Source organism: Leptonotus elevatus, chromosome 9, assembly GCF_054856555.1.
Source record: "Leptonotus elevatus isolate MCC_2025b chromosome 9, RoL_Lele_1.0, whole genome shotgun sequence".
NCBI lineage: Eukaryota > Metazoa > Chordata > Actinopteri > Syngnathiformes > Syngnathidae > Leptonotus > Leptonotus elevatus.
Window position 1 is genome coordinate 17,644,992 of NC_141247.1, and position 24,801 is coordinate 17,669,792.

The following is a 24,801-nucleotide window of genomic DNA, read 5'->3' on the forward strand; positions in this document are numbered from 1 at the left end:
TAGCGCTGTATAGGGAGGGAACGGGGGGGGTCGAATTTCAACACGCGGATATTTAATCTAAACTGTCCTGATCGAGCACACATCATCATCAGTTCACTGTTAACATGAATTAGAAGAGTGAAAAATTGCTAAGAAACTAATAGTTTGCCATCTAAACTAATTGAAACCATATTCACTTACCAATTGTCATTTTCAACATAAAACTTTTATTTAAAAACAGAAACCAGCTAAATCAGGGGTGCTCAAGTTCGGTCCTCGAGAGCCCCTATCCGGCCTGTTTTCCATGTTTCCCTCCTGCAGCACAGCTGAATCTAATGATCGGCTAATCAGCAAGCTTTGCAGAAGCCGGATAACGATCCTGATCATGAATCAGGTGTGTTAGTGGCGAGAAACACGGAAGACGGGCTGAATAGGGGCTCTCGGGGACCGAACTTGAGCACCCCTGAGCTAAATGATCATCAACTGTACAAATGCGAGTCCATTTTATTTACATAGCGGGAATCTAAATAAGCACATGTAATGATTTCTGTTGTTGTGATGGTGCGGGAGAGCGTTTGATGGACGGCATGCTTCAATGTCAACATTTACGTATCGTGTATAAACTAACTAACGTATCACTCTTCACTAACAATACATACATGTAAACATCTCTTCTAAGGCTTTATCAACACTGTGTCACCATTGAATTTTGGAGGAAGTGCGTAGAGATAAATATGTAGAGGAAATACTTTGAATAGCTGAGCACGATTTAACTAGAATCAAAAAGAAATACATGATTTAAAAGTCTCTTGATTGCAAAAGTGTGCTGTGACAAACAAAGCGCTAATTAATTTTAGCACCGCATTCACAAATGTCTCAAAACTGTGATGAGGCCTTATTGGTTTTCACCTCGGTCTTCGAACCAAGAATGCACTGCGAGGCAGCGACGCATGCCGAAGCCCCATTTGCTTACGTTCTGATTGGCGGATGAATCGCAGAAATAAAACGGGAGCTGATTGGTTGTTCTTGGCTAAATAAAACAACCACCGTTCTTCATGTCAGCCATACAAGCAACGCACACAAGTTCGGATGACACTTTTTGAACAAGTCAGCCGGGGAGGAAAATACTGACTGACTGACTGACTGACTGACTGACTGACAAGACGGCATCGTGGTGACTTTGCGTGGACTCACTGCACCGCACACATGGAGCTGCGAGGGTTGTTGACCGTCCGGGCCACCATATCCTGACTGTAGTTTACGATGTCCGCTTTGACCACACGCTGAAAGAACAACGCAAAAAGAGAAACGCACCAGTAAGTCGCAGCATTGTTTGCTCAGAATCGTGACTGTATTCCAGATCAACCCACTATAGGTCAAAATCCGCAATATAGAGTCACCATATTTTTTGTGTGTAATAGTTAAAAATGCAGCTGCGATTTGTGCAACAGATAACACATTCTACTGCTAAGCAGGGATACGAACACTGAACCACTATTTAGGAGGGATCACTGGAATAACTAGATAAAGTGCCATTTCTGCAGAAATTGCGTGGGAATGCTGAGAAGCTGAATGCTATTAGTTGAATGCTAAGGCTTAAATGCGTGTGCTTATGAAGTAAATTGGAAGATACATTTTGTGAAAATTACACATTTTTAATTATAGTTAAATGATAAATGAATAAAAAGAAAACTTGAACCGCAATAAGTATGCCCACACCTGCTCTGCGCCTCTCACCGTGGGCAACTCCAGCGAGCTAGCTGGGTGTCGATGTATGATAAATGGGTAAAAAAAAAAGAAAAGGTGAACTTCAATCTGTCTAAGGTGGGATTTAATCATTTCAGAGAAAGTATAATGTATTTCCTAATATGATACTCAGTTGGTATATATGTATATCACTTAGTATAATGGCCAGGGATATATTTGCAATGAAGTCAGAGGTGGGATTCAAACCCACGACCTCCTGGTTACTGGACAATGCACTTTACTAACTGTGCCACAGAGCAGTATTAAGCAGATGGCAATGATAATAATAAGTTGTATGCATGGAAGTGGGGGTGGAAAATGGGATTTGGAAAAAGTTCAATGTCAGTCCCAATGAAAATTGAGAAAACGTAATATCTAACGTTAAATTGTGCAAATACTGGAAGTAATGTGGAATCAGACGATATACACCCCGGGATGTGTGAATTTTTGAAGCAAGTTGAAATTTGGACGGTGCAAATCTGAAGTATTATGTGGGAGATATTGCATGGCAAGAAAAGTGAGCGGAATAATAAGTACCTGAAATAACAAAGGTTAGAAACAACGTATGTGGGAATGCTGTTTAGCAGTCAAAGACAGAAATTATACAAATGCGGAAGTAGTGGTATATAAAACATTTACATATAGTATGAGAGCACAGAAAAAAAATTTGGGGCGCTAAAGATGCTAATAAAAATGTAGTTGAGCACAACACAGCTCATATTGTTGGACTAAAAGGACTAAGACAACACATGCTTCTAAAAGAGCTAAATGCTTCCACTACACACAACAGGGAAACGACATCATCTCGTGAGACTCATCTACAGTACGCTACTGTGGGAACGTACTTCCAACTATTGAACCAAACATATTTTGCTTTGCTGGCGGTTCTCTTGTCTAATCGGGCCTTCATCCTGAGGGTAGTTGACCAGCTCGGCCTTCACGATCCTCTGAGCAGGCCCGACGCATGCGAGCGAGGCGGCAGAGAGATTGAAGAGAAAAAAAAAGAAAATGAGCGAAGGAAAGAAAAAATAAAATAGTGATGGCAAGAGTAGAGAATAAAAACGTGAGATGATAGAAAATTGTGGTGTGATACAGACTAAAACTAGAAATATGAAACATGACATCACTGTTAAGCGGAAAACAGCGGCTATGTCCCATTAGCAGGCGCAAACGTTGGGCTGGCTGATGAATGAGCTGGTGAGGCCAGGTGTCAAGGCCAGTGACGGATCTGAGGGCTTGCTATCGGATCTCAAAGACAGAGGAGCAAGATGGAAGGGGCAAGCCGGGCAGATATAATTCTGTCATGGGTCGTGACCTTTGTGTTCAGCTTGCTACAGCTGACAGCTGATAATGAGGCTTGACTGCGCCAATGGCTTCAAACAAGCATCGAAAGCAGACGTCCACAGATTCACAAATATACATATATATATATATATCAATTGATATTTTGGTGTTTTTACATTCTTGTGCCAAGATTAAAAAGGAATGCTTCTCTATTTTTTGTTATGCCCCCACCAGGAAGAAAAAAAATGTATGTGTCTAAAACGGTACCAAGTGACACACTTCAACATAGGGCATTAAGCTCCCCAACCACCGCATATAATAACTTGAGCTCCTTCGTTTGAATTATGGATATCCGGAGCAATTGCCAGTTACTTACTTATAATTCACTGGGCCCAAACCTGTTAGCATGCAAGCTAGCTGTTGTTAGCACTTCTCGTCACAACAGCGAGTTACTTAGTTATAGTTTCACTAGGCCCAAGCCTGTTAGCTTGCAAGCTAGCTGGTTTTAGCGCTTACCGTCACAGCAATGTGTTGATTATTATTCATGAGACCAAAGCCTGTTAGCTTACGCGCTAGAGTGTTAAGAGCGTCTCATCGCAGCAGCAAGATACTTAGTTATTATTCACTAGGCCCAAGCCTGTTAGCTTGCAAGCTAGTTGGTTTTAGCCCTTACCGTCACAGCAGCGCGTTAAATATTATTCACGAGACCACGGCCTGCTAGCTTACACACTAGCTGGTGTTAGTGTTTCATATCACAGCAGCGAGTTACTTGGGTATTTTCCACTGGGGTCAAGCCTGTTAGCTTGCGAGCTAAATGGTGGTTAGCTCCTCTCATCGTAACAGCGGAAAATAATCCAGCCACCAGTGGCTTTAAAACAGGGGTGTCAAACTCATCTCATCATATTATTAGATAAACACAGCAAATGAATGGTTTGCTAGTTTTGAAGTCACAAGTCAATAAATAGTTTGTTCAATTATTGTTTCAGTTACTGTAAAAAATACATTTATTTTCACTTTACAGGGACTTTAATAAAAAGTAGTGTTGCTTAATTAAGCCGACAAGACCACCACAGTGCGTCGCTCAGTTTTTCTTCACACAGCCTCTCACTCCGTTTGATAAACACGGATTAAAGCACTTTGTTCTTGTGACGGCAGGGAGGAAAAGCAAAGTAGATGGACGGCTCCATTAGTCAGTAGGCAGCGGTAGTGGCAGTGGTGATGATGGGCTTGAGAACCTGGCCAGCGCTCTCCTTACATGCTCTCCTCCTCTCGCGGGGCCGTGACCTCCCTGCAGGCCCCAGCTCATCAAGCACTACCCAGCCATAGTGGCTCCAAATGCTGGTATCGGAGCGAGGATTAATGCTTTTGGGGGAGGTGACCCTGTAAATCCTACAGCTGCCACATTCGGGCACCCTGCTCTCGCTGGCAGCCTCGGAGCCTCTTTTAGGCCAACACAGCGCGTTGGGGAGATAAACCAAATAAATCAGGCAGCCAAAGTCACCTCTCACCCCTACAAATGCATACCTTTAACCTCTGACTTCACGCGTTAATGTGGCCAATGTGGGTCTTATTTACAGATGGGCAGCCTCACTGGCAGGTAGAGCGTCACTTGAGGCAGACGCAACAAACCAGTGTTTATGCAACAAAGGGTCATTTACAGTGTGTGGTGACCTCCGCTGACCTAACACACTCCGAGTGACCTCCATTACAAACAGCATAATGTTACATACTGTGACCGGCCATTTTTCTCATGTCAATTAATCCAGGAAGGCGGAGGAAAGTACAACTTGTTAGGAGAGATATTTTGTTGAAATCTAAGACGGAATGACTCACCTGGGACTGTTCGATCTCAGCTTTGTTCAGCTTCACGCCCAGAATCTCAGCTGCAAGCCTCTGGAAACAAAGATATACCTGAAGAGAGAAGTACAACGTGAAACATGAACCCTACAAAGTGTGATCAAATCATGCTTTTGTTGGCGTCAGACGCTCACAGAGTCCCCGGTCTTGGCGGACACGAACTGACTGATGAGGCCGTTCTCTTGGCAAAAGCGCTGGTGCTTGTCGGACTTCACCGTCCTCGTGTGCTCCAGGTCGACTGGGGACGAAACATAAGCGTGACACATGAGCGGGCTCACGTTTCTCACTTTAGGTTAACTGCCGCGTATATATCAACATAAAGAGCAGAGATAACTGTTTACATAAGCTAGACACACAAGGAGGCTGACAACAAAACGTAACTCAGTAGTTATGTTGCTGTCAAACCTGGACACAGCTACCGCTAGTTTTTATGGTTCCAAATCCTCACTTTTCCACAAAGTGATTACCAGTGTAATTGCTCATGAAATAAATGGTGTGGTCACTGGTGAAGTTTACAAAGCTAACTTCATCAATTCCCCCCGTCAGCTGGTAGTATAGCAATGCCTTTGTCTTTGTTATGCCACTGCTAGCTTCTCACGCCATCATAGCGTCATCGGCCACACAGAGACAACTCGTTAGCTTAGCGCTAGCTAGATAGTACGACATAATACAGATGGATTTACTGGACCAAAGCATAAAAAACACACAAGAGACAACACGTTAGCTTAGCACTAGCTAGCTGATACGACATAACACAGATGGATTTACTGGACCAAAACAAGAAAAACGCACAAGAGACACACCATGTTAGCTTAGCGCTAGATAGCTGGTACGACTTTGGTCCAATAAATCCATCTGTATGGATTTACTGGACCAAAGCAAGAGAAACACCCTGGATTCTACCGTTGGCCACGGTACAACGAGTAATCCTGGATATTGAAGTAAGCTATTTTTAACTAAAAAGGAAAACCTTTACGTAAATGAACGCTGCTCAATGTACCGTTGTACACTACAATTCAATACATAGATATGTCTTCAAATAAGTGAAATTTTGAATGTGGGTCCAAGCTCAAGTATTTACTTTTATATCTGTCTCGCTAGCTAGCTAGCTAGCATTCCATTGAATGATCGACAAAGAATCAAGTCCCATAAACTAAGCTCACTTTTATTTTTGTTCATTGGCAGGTAAAATTGTCGGGATTTAGACGTTGCCCAGTTCATGGTTTCTAACCATTCCATTCCATACAGCGGCCAGATGAAGTGAACTGAACCAGTTGTTGCAAATATGACTTATTTTCCTTAGATCTGATCAATTCAGTACCCCTAAACTGTCATTCAAACCCATTGGGACGCATTCCACCCTGAAGCCAAGAACCTTTATTTGACCTGACGTAGACAAACCAGGAGCAGAGAAGGACCAGGACTCGGGGCTAAAGTCACAGCGAGCGTGCTAATGCAGAAAGCGCTTTGACTTATGAGGGGATAAGGTGGGCACATCGGTCCAAGAAATGGGACTGTCACCTCGCTGCTGATTTACAGAGGCTACGATGACAACACCTTCCTTTTTAGCTTTTGTCTCTGTGCATTTGACTCCTTCGGAGTGATACCAACGGCTCTGCTTCTCCATTTTCCGCCATGAGGGGTCATGCTGAGGTCGATGAGGAAGGTCACCCGGGAGTCTCGCTGCTGAAAAGCAATAGCCCCACTCTTTATTTCTGGCTTTGTGCATTACGGCGGCCACACCCGGTATCTAGTGCATGCAGGCCTATGGCACCTGGAGGAGGTCGGGCTACTGTACGGTGTTGCATTTCTCTCTACCCCTGTCGAAGAGTTGTATTCTTTGTGTGAGGTTGTCAAAGATTTACTGTGTTCTCATGCCCCGAGAGCGCGTGTGAGGGAGAGCTGCGCCCAGAAAGACAGATATATAGCCTGGGAGAACATAAATACTGCATTTATTGAGTAATATTAATATCTCAACAAGTCACATGACCCCAAAAATGCCAGCAGCCAAGCCATAGAAACCAAACAAATACTTTTTTTTGGGGGGGGGGAATAATGTTCCACTAGAAGCAGATTATCACGGTCATAAGAGACACATAAACACAAACCTTTCAGGGGAAGGGCAGACTGTCATGTCTCGGCTCTGGGAGTAAACACAGCTATCTCACGGGGGCGTCAGCAGGTTATTAATTCCCGTCATTAACATGCGAAGGTACCTACATGCTACCAGGGGTAAACACTGCTAATCCTTTGGATCCTGAACACTTGGGGGAGGTCAATCATGTGTCAGCGTCACATTAGGCAACACTTACATCAACAGTTGCACATTAAATTGTATAAAAAGACAAGGTAGCATTGATAGTGGTTTGAGATTGTAAGACAAAAAAACTGACATTGTGGACCATATTTTGTGGTTGTAGTTTCCCAAATAGCATGTAGTCTGTTAACATAAGGTATTTCAGTTATGTGGTGTCTCGGTCAGAATACTAAAAGGGGTCCATAGATAAGAGACAAAGAAATATGAGGTTGAGAAGAATGTCAAGTATTGCAGACGTAAACAAGTCAGATTATGGATGCCATGCTACTACCTGTGTTAACAACAATATAACCCTAACCCTATGAAGATAGGTCCTCATTTTCTTTCGGGAGAATTTACTAGCATGTGGCATCTGTCTTTCTAGTCTGAAGACTAATCCCAGCGTTTTTGTGTTTCGGTCCATTTGTCTTCCTAATGTACCCATCTCTACTTATCAGGTCAAAACAATCTTCCCGCCATGTTCTGGTTTCCTTCCATGTCTGTCACAACTGTACATCATCTTAACAACCCAGAGGAAGTGACTGCAAACACGACCTTCAACTGTTTAGGCGTCCGAACGCAAACGAGATAGCGGAGTGGATCATCACTCGTCAAGAGCGATGGCTCTCCCTCGTTCTGGTCACCGTCACTGTTTATTTAAAATATCTGCATGCCAATGCGGTGAATTTCGAGATGAATATCTGATGGAGATATGAGGCTTTTACCACAAGTAGCGAGGTGATGGGGTTTGTTGGTGTCCCCTTTAGACGGGAAAAAAATATTCTGACTAAAAATGCATGGCATTCACAAGTTCAATAGAAGTTGAAGAATAGAGAGTATAGAATAGAGACAATTTACAGATTATGTAATCTACTGGAAATTGAGTGCATTTTAACACAGTGGCGCCTCATTCCGTGACCACACTTGTATCACAGTTCCTTTTTCCCCATTGAAATGAATAGAAATGCCATTCATTTGTTACAGAAAAAACTTTTGAAACGGGTTGTTTTGATAAGGAAAGTAGCACTCTATGGTATTGTACTTTCAAAAAACATACAGTAAGAACTTAATTAAATAGCACGGAATTATTTTTTTAACAGTTAGCGTTTGATTTCATGCATTGTGTTTAAATATAATTTACTTAAATGATTATAACTAAGGCCTAAACCGGTATGGACGTGTGTGTTTTTTTAGACCAATGCCGATTACGATATTCGGCAGAACAAAATTCTAATTCCCAATTAATTTGCCAATAAATAAATATAAATATATGTAATGAACAAAATTACTTTTTTTTGCTTACAACAAAGATATGAATAAATGAATTTGCCTTTAGTACTTAACTTTACAACAGACAGAAATAGCTGTAGATGTTTTGCTGATTTTGGGGGGGAATTTCTTAATGAAAGACAATTGGTATTCAAATTTATGCAGCGGCTGGATGAGACAAATCCTCAATTGTGCAATTGTAAAGTACACTTCTGCTTTGAGGAAACATTGGATGGAAATACTTTGAACTCAATGATCTGATTGTTTTAAATTTCTTGTCCCTTTTGTCCCTTTTTATTTTATGTTTATGGACCCTATTTGTGTCTGCAATAAAGAATTGATTGAATGTGTGTCTTATGTTGTAAAGCATTAATGTGTAAAAATAATTAAATAAATAAAAACAAATCGTCCGATTTTTTTTTTCTCTTTACAATTTTAAAAGTTCCGGATAAGCAGCAGATAATGGATGAATGGACAATTTCAAAAGTTAATATTGGCCAATACAATTGCTCATGGCCCAGTTGTTACTACCGCAACAGATCCTAGGTTGTTAGTTTCTCTATAGCACTTGCATTGTGTGTTAGCATTCAGCTAATGACACTTCATATGGCAAAGTTATATATATATAGGCAAAGTCTAATAAGTGGACAAAAGGGATAAAACTGCCAAAATATATTTTTAATTAAATTAATTCATTCATTCATTCATTAATAATAATAACAATAATAATAGTAATAATAATGTTGTTGTTTTTAACATACAAAAAAAAATCTTACAAATGACTTAATATTTTGTAACATTTTCACATTTTATTTTGTTAAACTACAATACAAAATGTTTTGCAATGCACTTTTATTTCTGCACATACTGCCAAGGCCAAACAATCGGCTAATAACTCTGTCGTAATCATCAGTGGGCTATTTAAAAGCATGCTGCGATAACATAGACACCTACTTACTGGTCCTGCAAGCTGGGGACCAATTGCAACGAGTTTCCCAGCAATGGACATGAGAATATGCTTGACATAACACAGTTAATTGCTGGCATTTTAAACTAAACAGCAGCTAGGCCGAGTCTACAGACTGAGGGTGGAATGTGATAGAAATGGTGGGCCGCTTGTTGTCAGGGGGCGCTATGGGGTCATATCCTATTAAAAGAAAGTTACACGGTCGAGACTAATCAACCCCAAGGGAGAACCTATCACTTCCAACATTACCTAACAGCAGGCCTTTAAGACCCCTTTGGGTTTTCTTCAGTTTCCCACTCATTGACAAAAGTGAGCCAATGCAGAATGCATATGGTGACATGAAGGTTATCAAACAAACCGCTCAAGAAAATGTCTGCACAAAGTAAATCGGCCGTGTGGTGGTTGGATGTGTTCCACGCAGGCTTTCATCGACGACATGATCTGGCAAGCCTTTTTAGATTAAATGGCTATTAAAAGTTGTCTTGTTCACTTGCATTGTAATGAAATACCAACAGCCAGCCGGGGGGAAATGGGCTCAGGAGATAAATATTGAAATTTGTGGCTGTTGGTTTTGGGTTTGTTGCGTTATAATACACAAAAACCTCCAATGTGGAACGTAATCCGTTCTGTAGTCAGGGTTTCCCCAAGTGCTTTATAAACATGGCGGGCTGCCAGGCTTTTCCTAACCCCACCCCTCCTCCCTCCAGGGTCACTTGTTTACAACACTTTTACATGACACTAACATTGGTCTGGTTACTGTCACTTTAAAAGTACAAGCCTTCATTGCATGACATAGGAGGTAATATGGTGCTTTGTGAGTGATTGAATATTAAATATATATAAAACACCCTACTAAATATAAAAAGATGAACTTATCGTTTAGCATATTGGCCATACAAAGCAGGAAATTACTGGTTATCTGTATCGGTTAAAACATTTCATATCATGCATCACTAAGAACAATGTACAAGAAGTAATTTAAATCAAATAGAAACCTGTTTACAGTGTTCCCTCGCTAGAACGTGGTTCACTTTTTTGGTGCAATTTTGCATGCATTGTTTGTTTTTGTTTTTTTTACAGTAATGTACCTATTTTATGAAAAAAAAATTGATTGTTTGAACAATGACAATGTTTAAACAAGAAAGAAATGTGAGAAAATGTAAATGCCTCGATGAATTGATAAATTGTGTAATGAGGGGTTTTGGAGCCTTAAAACATTTAGAATAAATGTAAATCATAAAGCCAACTACTTTGCGGATTTCATTTATTGCAGGTATTTTTTGGAACCTAACCCTAGCAGAAAACCAGGGGACACTGTATTGTCAGTGCATTATCTACCCAATTCAACCTATCAGCAACGTTATTTGGTATTTTCAGTGCGGATTCTTAATTTTGACGTTTCAGATCTGACTAATAAAACTGAACAGAATTGCGTTCTTTACTACTGTGAAAACGGTTCATAATTTTAATTTGAAGTATTTCAAGATTTTGCATTTTTATAAGACTCTACGTTTACGCATTGTTAAGAAATGGGTTCTAATAACATAATCATCATCATTTGCAACATTACTGTCAACTCTTAAGGTTTTTGTTACAAAAACATGGTGGGCTGCCGACCGAGGGTTGGCCTTCTTGAATTTCGAGAGTTGACAAATATGATTCGGTGTGCATTAATCCCGCCCGGGAAACCCTGTCAGTAACGTAGGTTGACATCCAAATTTTTCCCATAATAAATAATGTGAAGTATCTAGGAAATGTCTTAATTAAACTAAAAAGCCAAACATCGGGATACAATTAGACATTGCGACTAAGCTCCCTATTTCAATATGATCACTTGGTCAGCACTCACAACGCCATTTTTACATAGAGTTGTGGGAACATCTATAAAAGTAATTGATGCGGCGTTCAATTTACACTTGCGTTTTGTAGTACAAGCTGGCCAGTTATACTTTACAACCTACAAAATCTCTCTCGTGTATAATAAATCATTCTGTGATTACTTGCATGAGGAAAACTACAATGCCACAGACGGGTTTGAGGAAAAAAGTGTTATTTTGTCAAGTGTTATTCTCAACTTGTAACAGTGGCAGGATTGTTTACATTGAGTCAGCGCTATTTATTTTCTCCAGACTGAAAAAATATTATTTTAATGATATCAATTTAATACACAAGTGCTTAGATTATAACCTAACTGTTGTGTTCTTTCAGCCAGAGCAGTGTGTAGTCCACACAACAAGGTCGCAATTCTGCGCTATCAATTAAATCCTTGTACCAGTGGATCTACGCGAATATAACTGGTGACAGAATAATGAGAAGCAATCAGCAGCATATTAAAGCTCGGGTAATAACATAATCACGACTGGTTCAAGCGAATACAGACAGATGAAGTGCTGTTAGTAGGCTGGTGTTGCGGAAGGTGAGCGAGGCCCGCGCGAGCCTTCTCCAGGGAATCCTGACAGAGACAGAGCGTTCTTTGTGCGGCGGCGCCCCCCGCCCCGGTGGCCTGAAACCGGCCGGGAACGTCGGGGGACTTGCTTTCCACCAGGTCAGAAGTGTTCTGTCGACAGCTCATTGATCACAGCTCATCTTGTCATTCGATCGTTTTTCATGAAAGCCCGCACGGACGCACACGTGCGTGTCACCGACACGTTGCTTTCACACCTCGCGGGGCGCGATCGCACGCTCCTCGATGGTGGCCTCGCTACAATGTGGTCTTCCTCCCGCCCGAGTCGGGGAATGTAAAGTCTGGCGGTAGCCGGAGTGCACGGCCGTCAGAGCTCCAGTAAAACACGGGTCCAAGGGCCTTGCAGGCTGTGTTAGCGGGCCCTCAGGACTCATGAATAGTGAACAAAAGGCCCAGTGCTGAGCTGACCGCACAAGACGCTGCCCGGGTTTTCGCTGGCAGTGTCCTCCAAGCTCTCCTGCTGCTGTTAAACTAAGTGGACTTTTATGGCGAAGCAGTAATGCGTGTCTCGGTGAGCCTGAAGCACACAGCTATGCGCTATAATCTTTCTGCTGAGCACAGGGGAGCCTTCATGATTGGACGCGTCACATCCCGTTGAGTCTATTCATAATTATTACGTTCACAGGGGCTTTTGATGTCATGTACAGCAAGTGAAACATTACCGCTACCAATAAGCTTGACCTACAATCTTAACCCTGAACATGGTACACAAGTTCTGCTTGGGTTTGGTTTCATTGTGTTTTTTTATTTTTTATGACACGAATCATTTGGATGAATGATTTAATCGGCGGCTCCCCTCTTTGGTGGAGGTTTTCATGCATGCCAGATCCAACACACCAGCATCTATCGAAATTCAAACACAATCTGCTTCTTCCTCTGGTCGTTGAATCGGTGGAAGCTGATGTCTGTGGATCTCACTCTGCTTCATCTATCCTTCCTTCCTTTCCTCAGTCTCTCCTTCTCTCCTTCGGTCTCTTGAGGTCTCCCTAATTTGTAGGAATTTAGATGTTTCTGGGGTTGGTGAAAGACTCTGGTAGGTAACCCGGTGGGTAGTAGATGATGTCTGGTCGGTGCTGGATTTCACTTTCCTTTCTTTTCTTTGATCCTTCCTCGGGTCTCCTGACAACCTCACGACTCTAGCTGGATTCTGAAGTATTCGGTTTAGGTGAGCGGTATGGGATTTTTAATAGGTTTTAGGTGAATTAATGAGTACACACTCACACGCAAAAAAATGATGATGATATGTCGAATCAGTAAAATTACCGAATGAACAATACTGAGCGCGCTCAAGAAAAGAAAAAAAAAAGAAAAAAAAGAATGATTTAATATGTTTTCAGTTAAAACGGTCTTGTGTGTGCCAGTGCATCAGTATCATTTCTTACACAGAGATACAGAATACTTCTAAGCAAGCAATAACAGAAGATGAAGAATTGATTTGCCTGTGCTTGAGCATCTAGTGTGACGTACTATTGCTTTCAACACAATAGGGCAGGAGAAGCCAGTTTCAGGTGCCTCTGTAACTACCTCGGAAAACACGGAAAAACTGCCGGGTCATTCCCTGCTGGTGGTGTTTCAACAGAAAAGAGTAAAAATGCAGACTTTTCGAGTAAAAAGAGCCAGCGATGTCAAGGTTCAAAGCGGGCTTTGGAAATTACAGATGAAAAGATGCGTCAACGCAGCCCCGTCCACAAATTCCTCCATATCAATGTTGTGGAGAAGTGAGGAAATAAAGTCGAGCCTGAGAAGGAATGAGGGTTCCAGGATGCATTCAGGTCAGGTGGCTAAGCTGTGCTGTGCAACTCAAATGGCCCGTGACTGACCACACAAGACGGTATTGGAAGACTGATCATCAGCTGCATGTGCAACAATATTTGCTTTATGGATGGCTAGAATGAATGAGGACTTTCCATGTTTTAACAGGCACCAGAGTCAAAAGAGATGGGGAGAGGAGTGCTGTGTGTGTTTGGGGGTGGGTCGGGGGGGACCACAGCAGAGTCATTGAGTTGTCACAATTAAATCATAGTGCTTAGTTCAATTTGCTTAAAGTTGCTCGATGGGTTCTAGCAGCGGCGCTCTGCGTTGGAAGTGCCACAAATTAGCTTAAACAAACCCCGGCAAGTATTTCTTAATCAGCGCTGGTCACACAGCTCAGAGTTGGCGGCGGGGATCGTTACATACCACTTATCTGTCGCAATGTAATACAGCTGGACTTCTTCATTCATCCCATTTGAGTCCACTTGTAACGCGATTCTACATTTTCCATCACTACCAGACGTTCAAAAACAGCCGGGGCGCAGTAACCCCGACAACACGATACGTCTGCGCTGACCCTTTTAGTGCGAATAAAAAGTGAAGAGAAAAAGGAAACGCTGGATTTGCTGCAAACGGCAGACATTCCAGGTTTTTATCCATCCGTAAACCAGGCCTTAACTAGATCTATATACTGTATATACAGCGTCAAAGCTGCGGTTGCACAACCTACCGTGCGACACAGACACTGCTGGCGTGTTCATCCCTTCAATCTGGGGAGGGGCGAGGGCACAAGAGTACTGGGCTTTTGTCCCACCACATGTCTATTGTGGCTAAACCTTTCCCTCGGGGGCAATTAGGACCTTTTAGTTTGTTGTAAGAGGACCTAAGTAGGAGTGGGTTGAGCCAGGAAAAACATTTTTCAGCTAAACCAAAAACAGAAGCGCATTGAGCGCCTCTGCACCCCTGGACTTCTGAGCATCTCTCTATTGAGAAATATGCAGGCCGACCCTGAACAGACATGAACTGTAGCAGCTTTACAGGGGCATGAAGGTGACGGGCGGGGCGAGGAGGGGTTCACGGGCGTCGGCTTTGACTTCACCTGAGGCGTCGCGGGACGTACAAACAAATGAAGCCCGACAATGTTGGCGGCGAGGACACGCTTCATGAGAGGATCCATGTTTTGACTCGAGACTCTCACATGGCTGGGTGGAAAACTACGGAGGGGGAAGTGTGATGGGTAACGACATGCGGAGAGATCCGCCGCGGCGTGCGCAAGGCAAACACGTGCGTGTTGTCTGACACAACAGCGACACGGAGCCAATGAAAAGACATTACTGTGAGTGAGGTTGGCTACAGCGAAAGTCCACACATAAGAGAGTGAGATAAGCCTAAAAGTGTGTCAGTGAACGAGTTCGTGTTTGAGTAGGAATGTGATGGCGCAAGATAGGACCAGTGTTGCCACGGTTACCTTGAAAAACTAACTAGTTACTTTACTAATTACTTGCTTTAAAAGATAATTTCGTGACTTTACTGATAACTTTCTTAGTTACATTACTGATTACTTGATAACTTGCTTTAAAAACTGAGTTACTTTACCGATTACTTGTTTTTAAAATTTTAGTTACGTTACTGATTCTGATACTTTAAAAAGCAACTAAGTTAGATCACAAATTACTTTAGTAGTTACATTTAGCAGATACAGACAACCTTGCTTAACATAAAAATTACGCGGGTTTTGCTATTTACTTGGAAATGTATTTGAAACAGTAACATTTGTTTTTTATTACAAATAAAATAAAGACAACAACCTTTTTAACTTAATTATTATAATTGTATTTAATTGTAATTTTATTTTAATATAATTATTTTTAAAAAAAAGTGTCTTTTCAGGATTCCACAAATTTGCTACTATATAGACTTCACAAAAATTATAATAATAATTTCTAAAATAAACGCAGTCTAAAAACTCAACATTTATAATGTACATTGTTTATAAATATAACGGTTACATTTGTGGACACTCCCCTGCAATCCGTTTTTTTTTTTACAGTGTTATTGAAGCTGTGTACGCGAGTCTCATTGCACTGAAAACAATGATGTCACTCCCTCAGACATAAATATTAATTTGAATACTCACAATACCAGAGTATCCCTTTCTTACATATTCTATGCTATATAGTCGTTTAGTGACTTTAATGAGTACTATATTGTTAGAAATCAGGTGTCTTCCAGTATCTTATTTGTCATTAGTCATTAGCTTTCAATAAAATACGTGCATGAGCGTGGCGCCGTAGCTGAGAAGTTTTGTGTTTATTTAAGTCTTGATAATTCTTGCTCACTGCAGGTGGCCAGTTTCTACTGCTTGTAGTTGTAGAAAATGCATTCTACAGCAACTAGCAGTGGGATTTGAAGAGTGACTCTATTCTGATTACTTTCTTGGAAAAAGTAACGTAACGCAACAAGGCAAAAAAAAAAAAAAAGAACGAGAGCAGGTAAGACTTTACTGAGATGACAGAGTTTCCCATGGCGGGCCTGAGCGGATCGACCGTGAAGAAACCCCGTGAGTGATGAGGAGGGGTTAAGAGAACTGAACCCATTTAAGTCACCCCAAATAAGGGCTGTGCAAGCCGGTGATGGATGGTCCTGGAGTTCCTGGGGGAGAGAGCACTGGCGATGGGAAGGGCGACGGGTAGAGAGCGAACACGGCCCTGCAAACCCTACTTAATAAAAACAAATTGGTTTGATAAATGACGCAGACTGAATGTCTACAGAAGTACTAACATAAGCAGAAAGGACATTTATATTAGGTCCCATTAATGATAGCATGTTGTAACATGTTTTACAGTTGAGAGTTATGTTATAACTGGCATTAAGGATTATCATGGGTCCTTAAAAAAAAATCTCCCTGGAGCCAAAAAAGTTTACGAACCACTGCCTCCATTGAGCAGATCTCACTCGGTAGCAAAGCATTATTTCTGACCACGTCTTACTTATTCGTTAGATTTGGTGGTTGTTTTGCGACTGACAAAAGTGAGATCAGCCTCAACAAGGTGTGTTAAAAGAAGAGTGAACGAAAAGCCACACAGGTGAGTGAGCAGAAGGAGCAGAGAGTGAAGACAGCTGATGAGGTGGTGATATCAATGCAGTCGAAGGGCTGCTAAAGTTAGCAACTAGCTTCTTGTATGACACTACACTCTTAACAGTTACATTTAGGGATAAATAGTTGTATGCCTGGGAAGCCTCATCAAAGTACTACACTGGCTTCCTCTCGGAATTGTTACAAGTGGTGGCGTTCTTCAACACAAGGACCTGGGCCAGGAGCGTGACGCATGCCGGCGTCTCCAAAAGCACACGGCATGCATCCATGCTTAGTTGAAAAAAAAAAATGGCAAGGTTGTTCCACAGGACTGACATGGCACAAGAGGGCAGTCGGGCCAAGGTAAGAAGAAGAGGGCTAACATCATGGAGAAATCCGTTTGCTTCCATGTGCTTGATTATTATAAATTGCCTTGGGAAGAAAGTGTTCCAATTAAAAGAGTGAATAAGCCACCCAGCCGAAAGGGAATGTTCGTCGATACTGTAGGCTATATGGACTGTATGGATCAAATTACTGGTCATTTAAAAATAAATGAAAGTTTTGGCCAAGTTGAACCTTAATTTTAATACATTTTAATAAATGTAAAGGTCATGCTATAATAGAGAAATAATGAATTTCATATTTTTTCCACAAATCCATACTAATGGTCAGCCCCCTCGTGGTCTGTCATTTTTACAAATGATCAACCAAAGTGTCAAAAAAGTTCTCAAATCTAGTAACACCTTAGAAACTTCTTGTCTGGGAAGTATAGTATAGTATAAACATATAGTATAATGCAGGGTTCAGCAATTCCGGTCCTCAAGGTCCGGAGTCCTGCAGGTTTTAGATGTTTCCGCCTACCAACATCGTTGTGCTCGTGGGCGGAAACATCTCAAACCTGCAGGACTCTGGACCTCGAGGACCGGAACTGGTGAACCCTGGTATAAAGTATAGTATAACTCCACCTGACTCCGTGGCAGACTTGCAGCATTATGTCTCCTCAAGACTGAAAGTCTGTATGTCTTTTTAGTAAGAAATATTTTAGTTGACCTATTTTGTTAAAAATCTATATTTTTATGGAATGCTTAGTTGATGAAGGAAGCACGTCAACCACAAATCTAAGTTTGCATGCTAATCATTTTTTTGCTTACTTTACTACACTTTGAAAGAGAGTTTAGGAAGATGACCTAAAGGGATACTTGACTCATTGAGCCATTTTCAGCAGTAAAAAGTTAATATTTTGTCCAGAATTAATTTGATAACTTCATTATTTTTCATGTACAATTAATATCTTTAAAAACTAATTTTCCCACTTGCTGTCGAGTGACAGGTAGGTCATGATTGGTCGTTACCTACTTCCTCAGCACAGGTGATGTCATCTTCAGTTGACAGCCAGTGGGAAAAAAATTGTTTTTAAAGCTATTAATTGTACATGAAAAGTTATCAAATTAATTCTGGACAAAATATTAACTTTTTACTGCTCTTAAAATGGCTCAATGAGTCAAATATCCCTTTAAGTAGTAAAACCTTTTCTCAACAAGCAAAATAAAAATGACTCTTACAAAATAAAATGCAGACCTTGGTATTGCAGACTTATCTTGGTAAGAACCAAGATAGAATGGGTAGAACAAATAAGTCTCAAAGAGCCCTTGTATCTCAAATTTGTACTCACAAGTCAAAGAAAAAAATGCCAAATAATGGCCCTAATGTAATTATTTTCTTTCTGCTAGGAAAAGGAAGGCATTTATTTGTCGTAAGTGGACACGAGTGACTAATTGGGGCATGATGTTTATTAAAGGGCAGGTCACTATTGCTACGCGTTCCCCTCAAGTGGAAAAGTCCCGGGGTGTCAAAACAAAGATCTCCCGCAAGTCAGGTCCTCACAGACACAAAAATGTCATGTTTTCACAAGCTCCTTGTTATGTCTGCTCGTCTATTTCGGTTTTGTTGCAAACATGTTGCCCAACTTGTCCGACATCATGGGAACCGCTCGGAAAGACGTCTCAACTCCGAAAGAATGCTACGTAATCACATGTTCATTGTTGTTGCAAACCAAGAATCCGACTTGGAAAAACACAAAATATGACCGATGTGCGAAGCGTAAAAGCCCCTTCAAGAGTGCAAGCGAAGTAGAGAAATTAAACGAGAAACGTGTGAGAGGAATTCTTGTCTTAAAAATGTGTCCGGAAAAGTGCTGGGAGATCCACAAGGTGATTGATGGCTCCTCGTGGGGCAATCTGTGTGGGATTGCAGTTTTCTCTTTTGGTCAGAAAACACACAAGGGGGTATTCCAAGCAAGAGAGCCATTAGAAGGGGGGCATGTACGTACTTAAATATTACAGTCTAAATACAAGCGGCGCCCGCTTCCAAAGCCGCTTTTAGGAAAGTCAAGTGAAGACGAGAATGTGTTCTGTGTAGGAGACTTAAAGTGTGACCTGTGGCCTCCATACGTTAACATTAGCGAGCTCCCGGTGCGCAGACGCTACCCTGCTCACTGTTCATCACGGTCCAACAAGGTGGACGGTCACGCACACGCTGACACTTGACAATAACACAGCGCTAGCCAAGACAACACATCCGTCCAATGCGATGTCATCATTATTACTCATTATTTCGGAGATAGCGGCCCAGCCGTCTGGCTAACGTCAACCGTGCCTGATCGAGGATTTGAGAACAGGAAGGCTCGGGGGAGGGAGGAAGGTTGGTGAAGAGGCATCTGACCGTTAGACAGGGATGACAGAGATAAGCACTCAAGATGGTCCTGATGGTCCGCGGATGCTAAATCATCGTCGGTGACTCCCCAGAGTTCACAAATATCAACACTCCCATAGCTCCGAACCCAAGCGACCTTCTTATCGACAGACATATCGCGCAAGATCTGTCTGCTAGCATCAAACACTCACTCATCCGAATGTTTGCGTGATTCTGCATGCGTGACACTCACTTTTGTTTCCAACCAGGGAGACGACGGGCTGGACGTCGGACTCCTCGTTGGCCTTTTTCACCATGCCGAACCAATCCTCCAGATTCTCAAAGCTCTGGTAATTGGTGATGTCATACACGAGGAGAACCCCCTGGATGGAGAAGAGCAGAACAGAATACAAACTCACTCAAGTGTGGTCTGACGAGTACCACTAGTTGTATACGGGCTCTTACTAGCGGTGCGCATAAGAATCACTGAATTAAATGCTAATCAAATGTGTATATATATATATATATATATATATATATATATATATATATATATATATACTCATTACTCCCAGCCAGTTTCACTGAAGCAACCCCCATCGCTCGCTTGGCTGTTTTACTGGATTTTGACTGATTTTGTAATCCGTTCTATTGCCATAAAAACATGGAACCTACCAAAAGAAAGAAAAAAAAAGTATGTTTGTATCTGTTTCTGTTTTGCAGCAATTAGCATTCGAATAGAAAAGCTTTTGCTTCTGGAATTTGTTTTTTTGTTTGTTTTTGACCATGTTGAATTTTTTATTTGCCAATGAATCAAATGCATTTTTTCATTCATTCTATGAAATATAGCTAAGTTTCATCATTATTCACATACCTGTTGAAACCACTGGGGGAAAAAAGCTTGTTGCAACATGGCCTTGACTGATCTCTTATACTCTGCTGCTACCTGCTGGCCTTTTTTTGTAATAACTACCATTGCTTTAAGTGACTTCTTCATGTCAGAAGCTGTATCAAAGCCTTCTGTATGCTCTAGCATAAAAAAAACACAAAAAAATGAAAATAAAATATGTTTTGGCGAGTGCAGGACAAAGTATTTAAAAAACTATTGTTTTGTTATGTTTTGGGTTTGAATGAGTTAAACATGTGAAATACACTCAAAATATATTGAAAAAGTGGTATGCAGTCCAGCCTAAAAAATTTTTTTTACAAGTTCTATGCGGCCTCACTAGTCTAAAGACGGCATTCCGATGAATTCTACTTTTAAGGAATATGAACTAAGCAGCAAAATAGGGCGGCCATTTTGTCACTTTGCTGTCAACTGAAAATAAGACCACAGTTGCTCAGGTAATGACCAATCACGTCTCACCTGTTTCCTGAGTTTGGTCATGTGATGTTCGCGAGCTGATGAGGGGACCGGTGAAATGCAGGTTACGTTATCTCCACATCAGAGCAAGGCGAATGTTTCTACGATTACTGTACTGTGCAGCGTGACTGAAGGGGCGATTGTTCGGCAGACACGCACCGTCACAATCTGCGCGGTCGGTGTCGACAGCTCACGACGCTCGCGATTACCGCCCGCCCTTCCAGACGCAACATGATTGATTACAGGATGCGCAGAGCGGAACAATAGGAGGGAAAGTTCCACGCAGCGCTGGCATTAAACCAGCATGACAACTTGTGATGATGCACTAATGCACAACAAGCATATAAGGTACACACCAGTGGAGCGCTTTTTATCTTTTACATGAGGTCTTAAAGAGAAAGACAACCCCCCCCCCCCCAAAAAAAAATTGTGACAATATATTCTATGCAGCCCCACGGTATTCTGGTTGATATTGTGTTAGTGGAATATTAGTTAAGCAGCAAAATCCAGCCATTTTTATCTCATCTCAGGGGACGGCCATTTTGCCACTTGCTGTTGACTGACGATGACATCAATGTTGCTCAGGTCTCAGGTAACAACCAATCACAACGCAGCTTCAGAAAACAGGTGATCTGTGATTGGTCGTTGCCTGAGCCAGCTGTAGATGAGTGAGTCTAATCGTAATCTACTTCTCTTACTACAGTTAATCAGTGGAATTTTGCTTATCTGAAGAAGAAAAAAAGATGTGCTGGGGGGGGAAAAAAATGCAATTTTGAAATCAGCATGCCAATTTTAGCTTTAATCAGCATAAAAATTTGACTCAACAGATTTTTTTTCAAATTGTTCTCCAGTACAAGTGATGATGTAAATCAAGAAAAACCGTGGATGTAAGATACCTCAAATGTATTGAATTTGATTGAAATAAAAAACAATTGAGTTTTTATATTTGTAATTGAGGGCAAGTATCAGTTGAAAATTGTAAGCCCAGTGGAATAACTGACAAGGAGCATGCACCTAGCGACGTCAAGCACATCTGTCATTATCTGTTTAATTCTTCAACAGAACAAAAAACCCTGAAATATTAGTTGAGAATTGCAACCAGAAGAGCCCCAATTCCTCCATGGCCCCATCACTTTGACACAAATTGTGAGCTTCTCGCGGCCGGCTGCATTCACCATCAGTTCATATGTCAGTGGATGGCTTGAGTTTATTATCATATGGCTCCAGCCAGGAGGTCTGACGAGACTGTAATAATAAGCGCCAGCGGAGTCACCGACGCGGATCAAAACTAATCCTTCCTGTTCTTCCTATTACTGTCCCACCGCAGTGACGAGCGCTTAGCTTATTCCCGAAATTGGCTATTACATTGGGGAAAGGCGATGCAGCCTTTAAACCAGAAGATGTGGCCGATTGCATTCGATTATGGATTAGATTGTCTTGATGCGATACCTGGTATCTGTACTCGCCCATCCCGATTTAGCGGTATGAAAAGTGTTGGCATAATTGCACATGTGTGGTAGGGTGACTTACGTGAGCTCCGTACACGTATTTATCCAGCATTTTCCCTCCTAACGTCTGACCTCCAATGTCCCACACCTGCAGGGTCACATTCAGATTGCCTAGAAGAGAAATATAGCATGACATAACATTATTAGCATTATTAGTGCTGTCACCATCAAACATTTTTAGAACCGATTATCAATTATTCATTCGATTAATCGACTAATCTGATTCATTTGAACTAATTCAAACACAAAAACACGTTTTTCAATACTTTGTCCTTCACTCCCAAAAACTGACCTGAAGAGGTTGCTTTAAAGCAACGGTATTTATTACAAAAAATGGCCAAAAGGTGGCAGCAGCGTATATGAGATCATTCAGGGCCATGTTGCAACAAGCTCTTTTTGCCAGTGTTTTCAACAAGTTTGTGAATAACGATAAAAGTTAGCTATATTCTAATGCTAATTGCTGTGAAACGGAAAAGATACAAATTTACTTTTTTTCCTACTGAAAAAAGAGACTCTAATCTTTCTTTTGGTAGGTTCCATGTTTTATAGCAATAGAACACAATATTCTGTGGTCCTTGCAAAATCAATCATAATCCAGTAAAACAGTCTGGAGCGAAGGGGGTTGCTTCCGTGAATAAGTTAATTTTGCATTAACTTGTATTACAAAATACAAATGCATTTTTGCCGTGATTACTGTTTATTGACCAGTGATTAGTGTTTATTTTGTACTCCATATTTGTTATAGTGGTTAAAAAATGGCGATTGGTTGTTCGGTCATTGTTTTCCAAAGTAAAAACAGATTTGTGCAAATGTCTTATTTTGATTAAATACAAAAGATAATTAGTCTTCTTTCATGAAGGACTACAGAAATCAGTGAACAATTACTGTTGATATGCTGTAATCAGAGGATAAGGACAATTTTTTATTAAAAAATGGCTCTGAACGATTGCGCGATTATTAAAATAGTTGCCGTTGAATTTGATAATTGATTACTTGTCGATTAATCGATGACTTGTCGATTAATCGATTACTTTTGACAGCTAGTGGCGTGAAGGTGTACTGGTGTAAGAAAGCTCAAAATAGATGGCTATTGGGTTTGGATGAGTGCTGAAAGTTCATTTTCTTGACAGAAATGACGGGGAAAAATAAACCAAGGGTTTGTCATTTAAGCGAAGAGCTCTTGCAAAGACATCCCAGAATTCTTCAGCTGTAAAAAGAGCTATTTGCATTGTGCCATGTGTGTCATATTCCGCTGCTGCCAAGTCAGGAAGGTGAAGAGAATTATGTGCTGTTAAGGAAAATGGCAATAATCAAACAGAAAATAGAAGGAAAAGAGGACTCTTGTCCTCATGTCAGTGGAAAGGGAAAGACAGGCTGAATGAAAGAGAGAAGGACAGGCACAAAAAAGCCAAAGCCAAATAAATATTTTCTTCCCTCTGGAAAATGAAAGGGGTGGTCAGAAGAAGGCGGATGAGAGGACCAGACAGCGAAGAGTTTATACTGGTGTTAAGGGGCCTGGGTGCCGGGTCCGAGTGGAGCTGCGGACACGGCTGGGCGACTCACCACCCCCCCCCTCCCCCTCCTTATTTTGAAGGCGAAGAGAGGAAACGTTGAGGTTCACAGTCACTACATCTAGACTATACAGTGTCAATGTAAAGCTACATCGAGGAGGCCGATGAATAACTGGCTCTTCGGCGCACCATCCCCGCCCAATCCACCGCCCGCGCTTGGACACTCGCTTTATTTGTCTTCCAAAAGGTTCACACCGATTCAACGCCGCTGGCATTTTTCTGCTTATGAAACCTCGCAGGCCCACAGATAAACCTCCAAAAAGGTCGTAGAAAAATGCGCACGGGTAAGGAAATCATCACCACTTTTTGGAGGTTTACACGACAACAATCCAGTAAAAACAGAAAGGATTCTGAATAAACACGGAAAGCACAAGCACCCGGTGATAGAACTTACTAAACAAATGTGCACCAAATGCAGATTAAAAGATAGATAGATAGATATGTAAATAAATAAACTAAACTATGGGGGGGGGGTCGCAAATAGATTACTTGCTCGAATTGATCATCCATTATTTGCAACATTTCAATCAATCATAAAACCTTTTTTTATTTTTTATTCTCACACATTTGGGAGATTTCGAGCATGATTAGGGAACATTTTAAAGCCATTTTCAAAAACGTCCACTTTGAGACTTGTTTCCAAATGTTTGCTCAAAAGCAAAGTTTTTCCAAGTAATGGTGAAAAAATGTTGTGTTGATGTCCGACAAGTACGTCGCACGTAGCGTCATCTAAGTAACTGATTGCGTGATGTCATACCTTTACGGCAATACTCAACTCGGACATGGATATGGATAATGGCCGTATCTACTGTAATGTCCTTTTTTTCACCAGATTAGCATGTAAAAGAGGCTTTTTAAAATTCCAGCGTCATTCCCCTTTTTTTCACATCTGGTATTGAAAGTATTGTTCTAAAATCCCCTCACAGGGGAGGCTGTTATGTGCCAGTCGGCCTCGACTCACCTCTCCTTGCCTTGGAA

The 24,801-nt window shown here is 41.4% G+C and overlaps 1 protein-coding gene across 2 annotated transcripts in view; it reads right to left on the reverse strand.

Moving 5' to 3' along the window:
- Window positions 1–446: 446 nt before the first annotated feature.
- Window positions 447–24,801, reverse strand: part of rab28 (RAB28, member RAS oncogene family) — a 36,477-nt gene continuing 12,122 nt past the window's right edge. The window contains exons 3-8 of one of the 2 annotated variants that reach the window (XM_086084927.1): window positions 22,275–22,363; window positions 19,635–19,764; window positions 5,001–5,104; window positions 4,843–4,920; window positions 2,571–2,672; window positions 447–1,262 (exon numbers count right to left, since the gene is read on the reverse strand). In XM_086084927.1, coding sequence (XP_085941053.1) covers window positions 2,577–2,672; window positions 4,843–4,920; window positions 5,001–5,104; window positions 19,635–19,764; window positions 22,275–22,363 — 497 coding nt within the window. In that variant the 3' untranslated portion in view covers window positions 447–1,262; window positions 2,571–2,576. The remainder of the gene's footprint in view (window positions 1,263–2,570; window positions 2,673–4,842; window positions 4,921–5,000; window positions 5,105–19,634; window positions 19,765–22,274; window positions 22,364–24,801) is intronic. The other variant, XM_086084928.1, reaches the window with a different exon arrangement.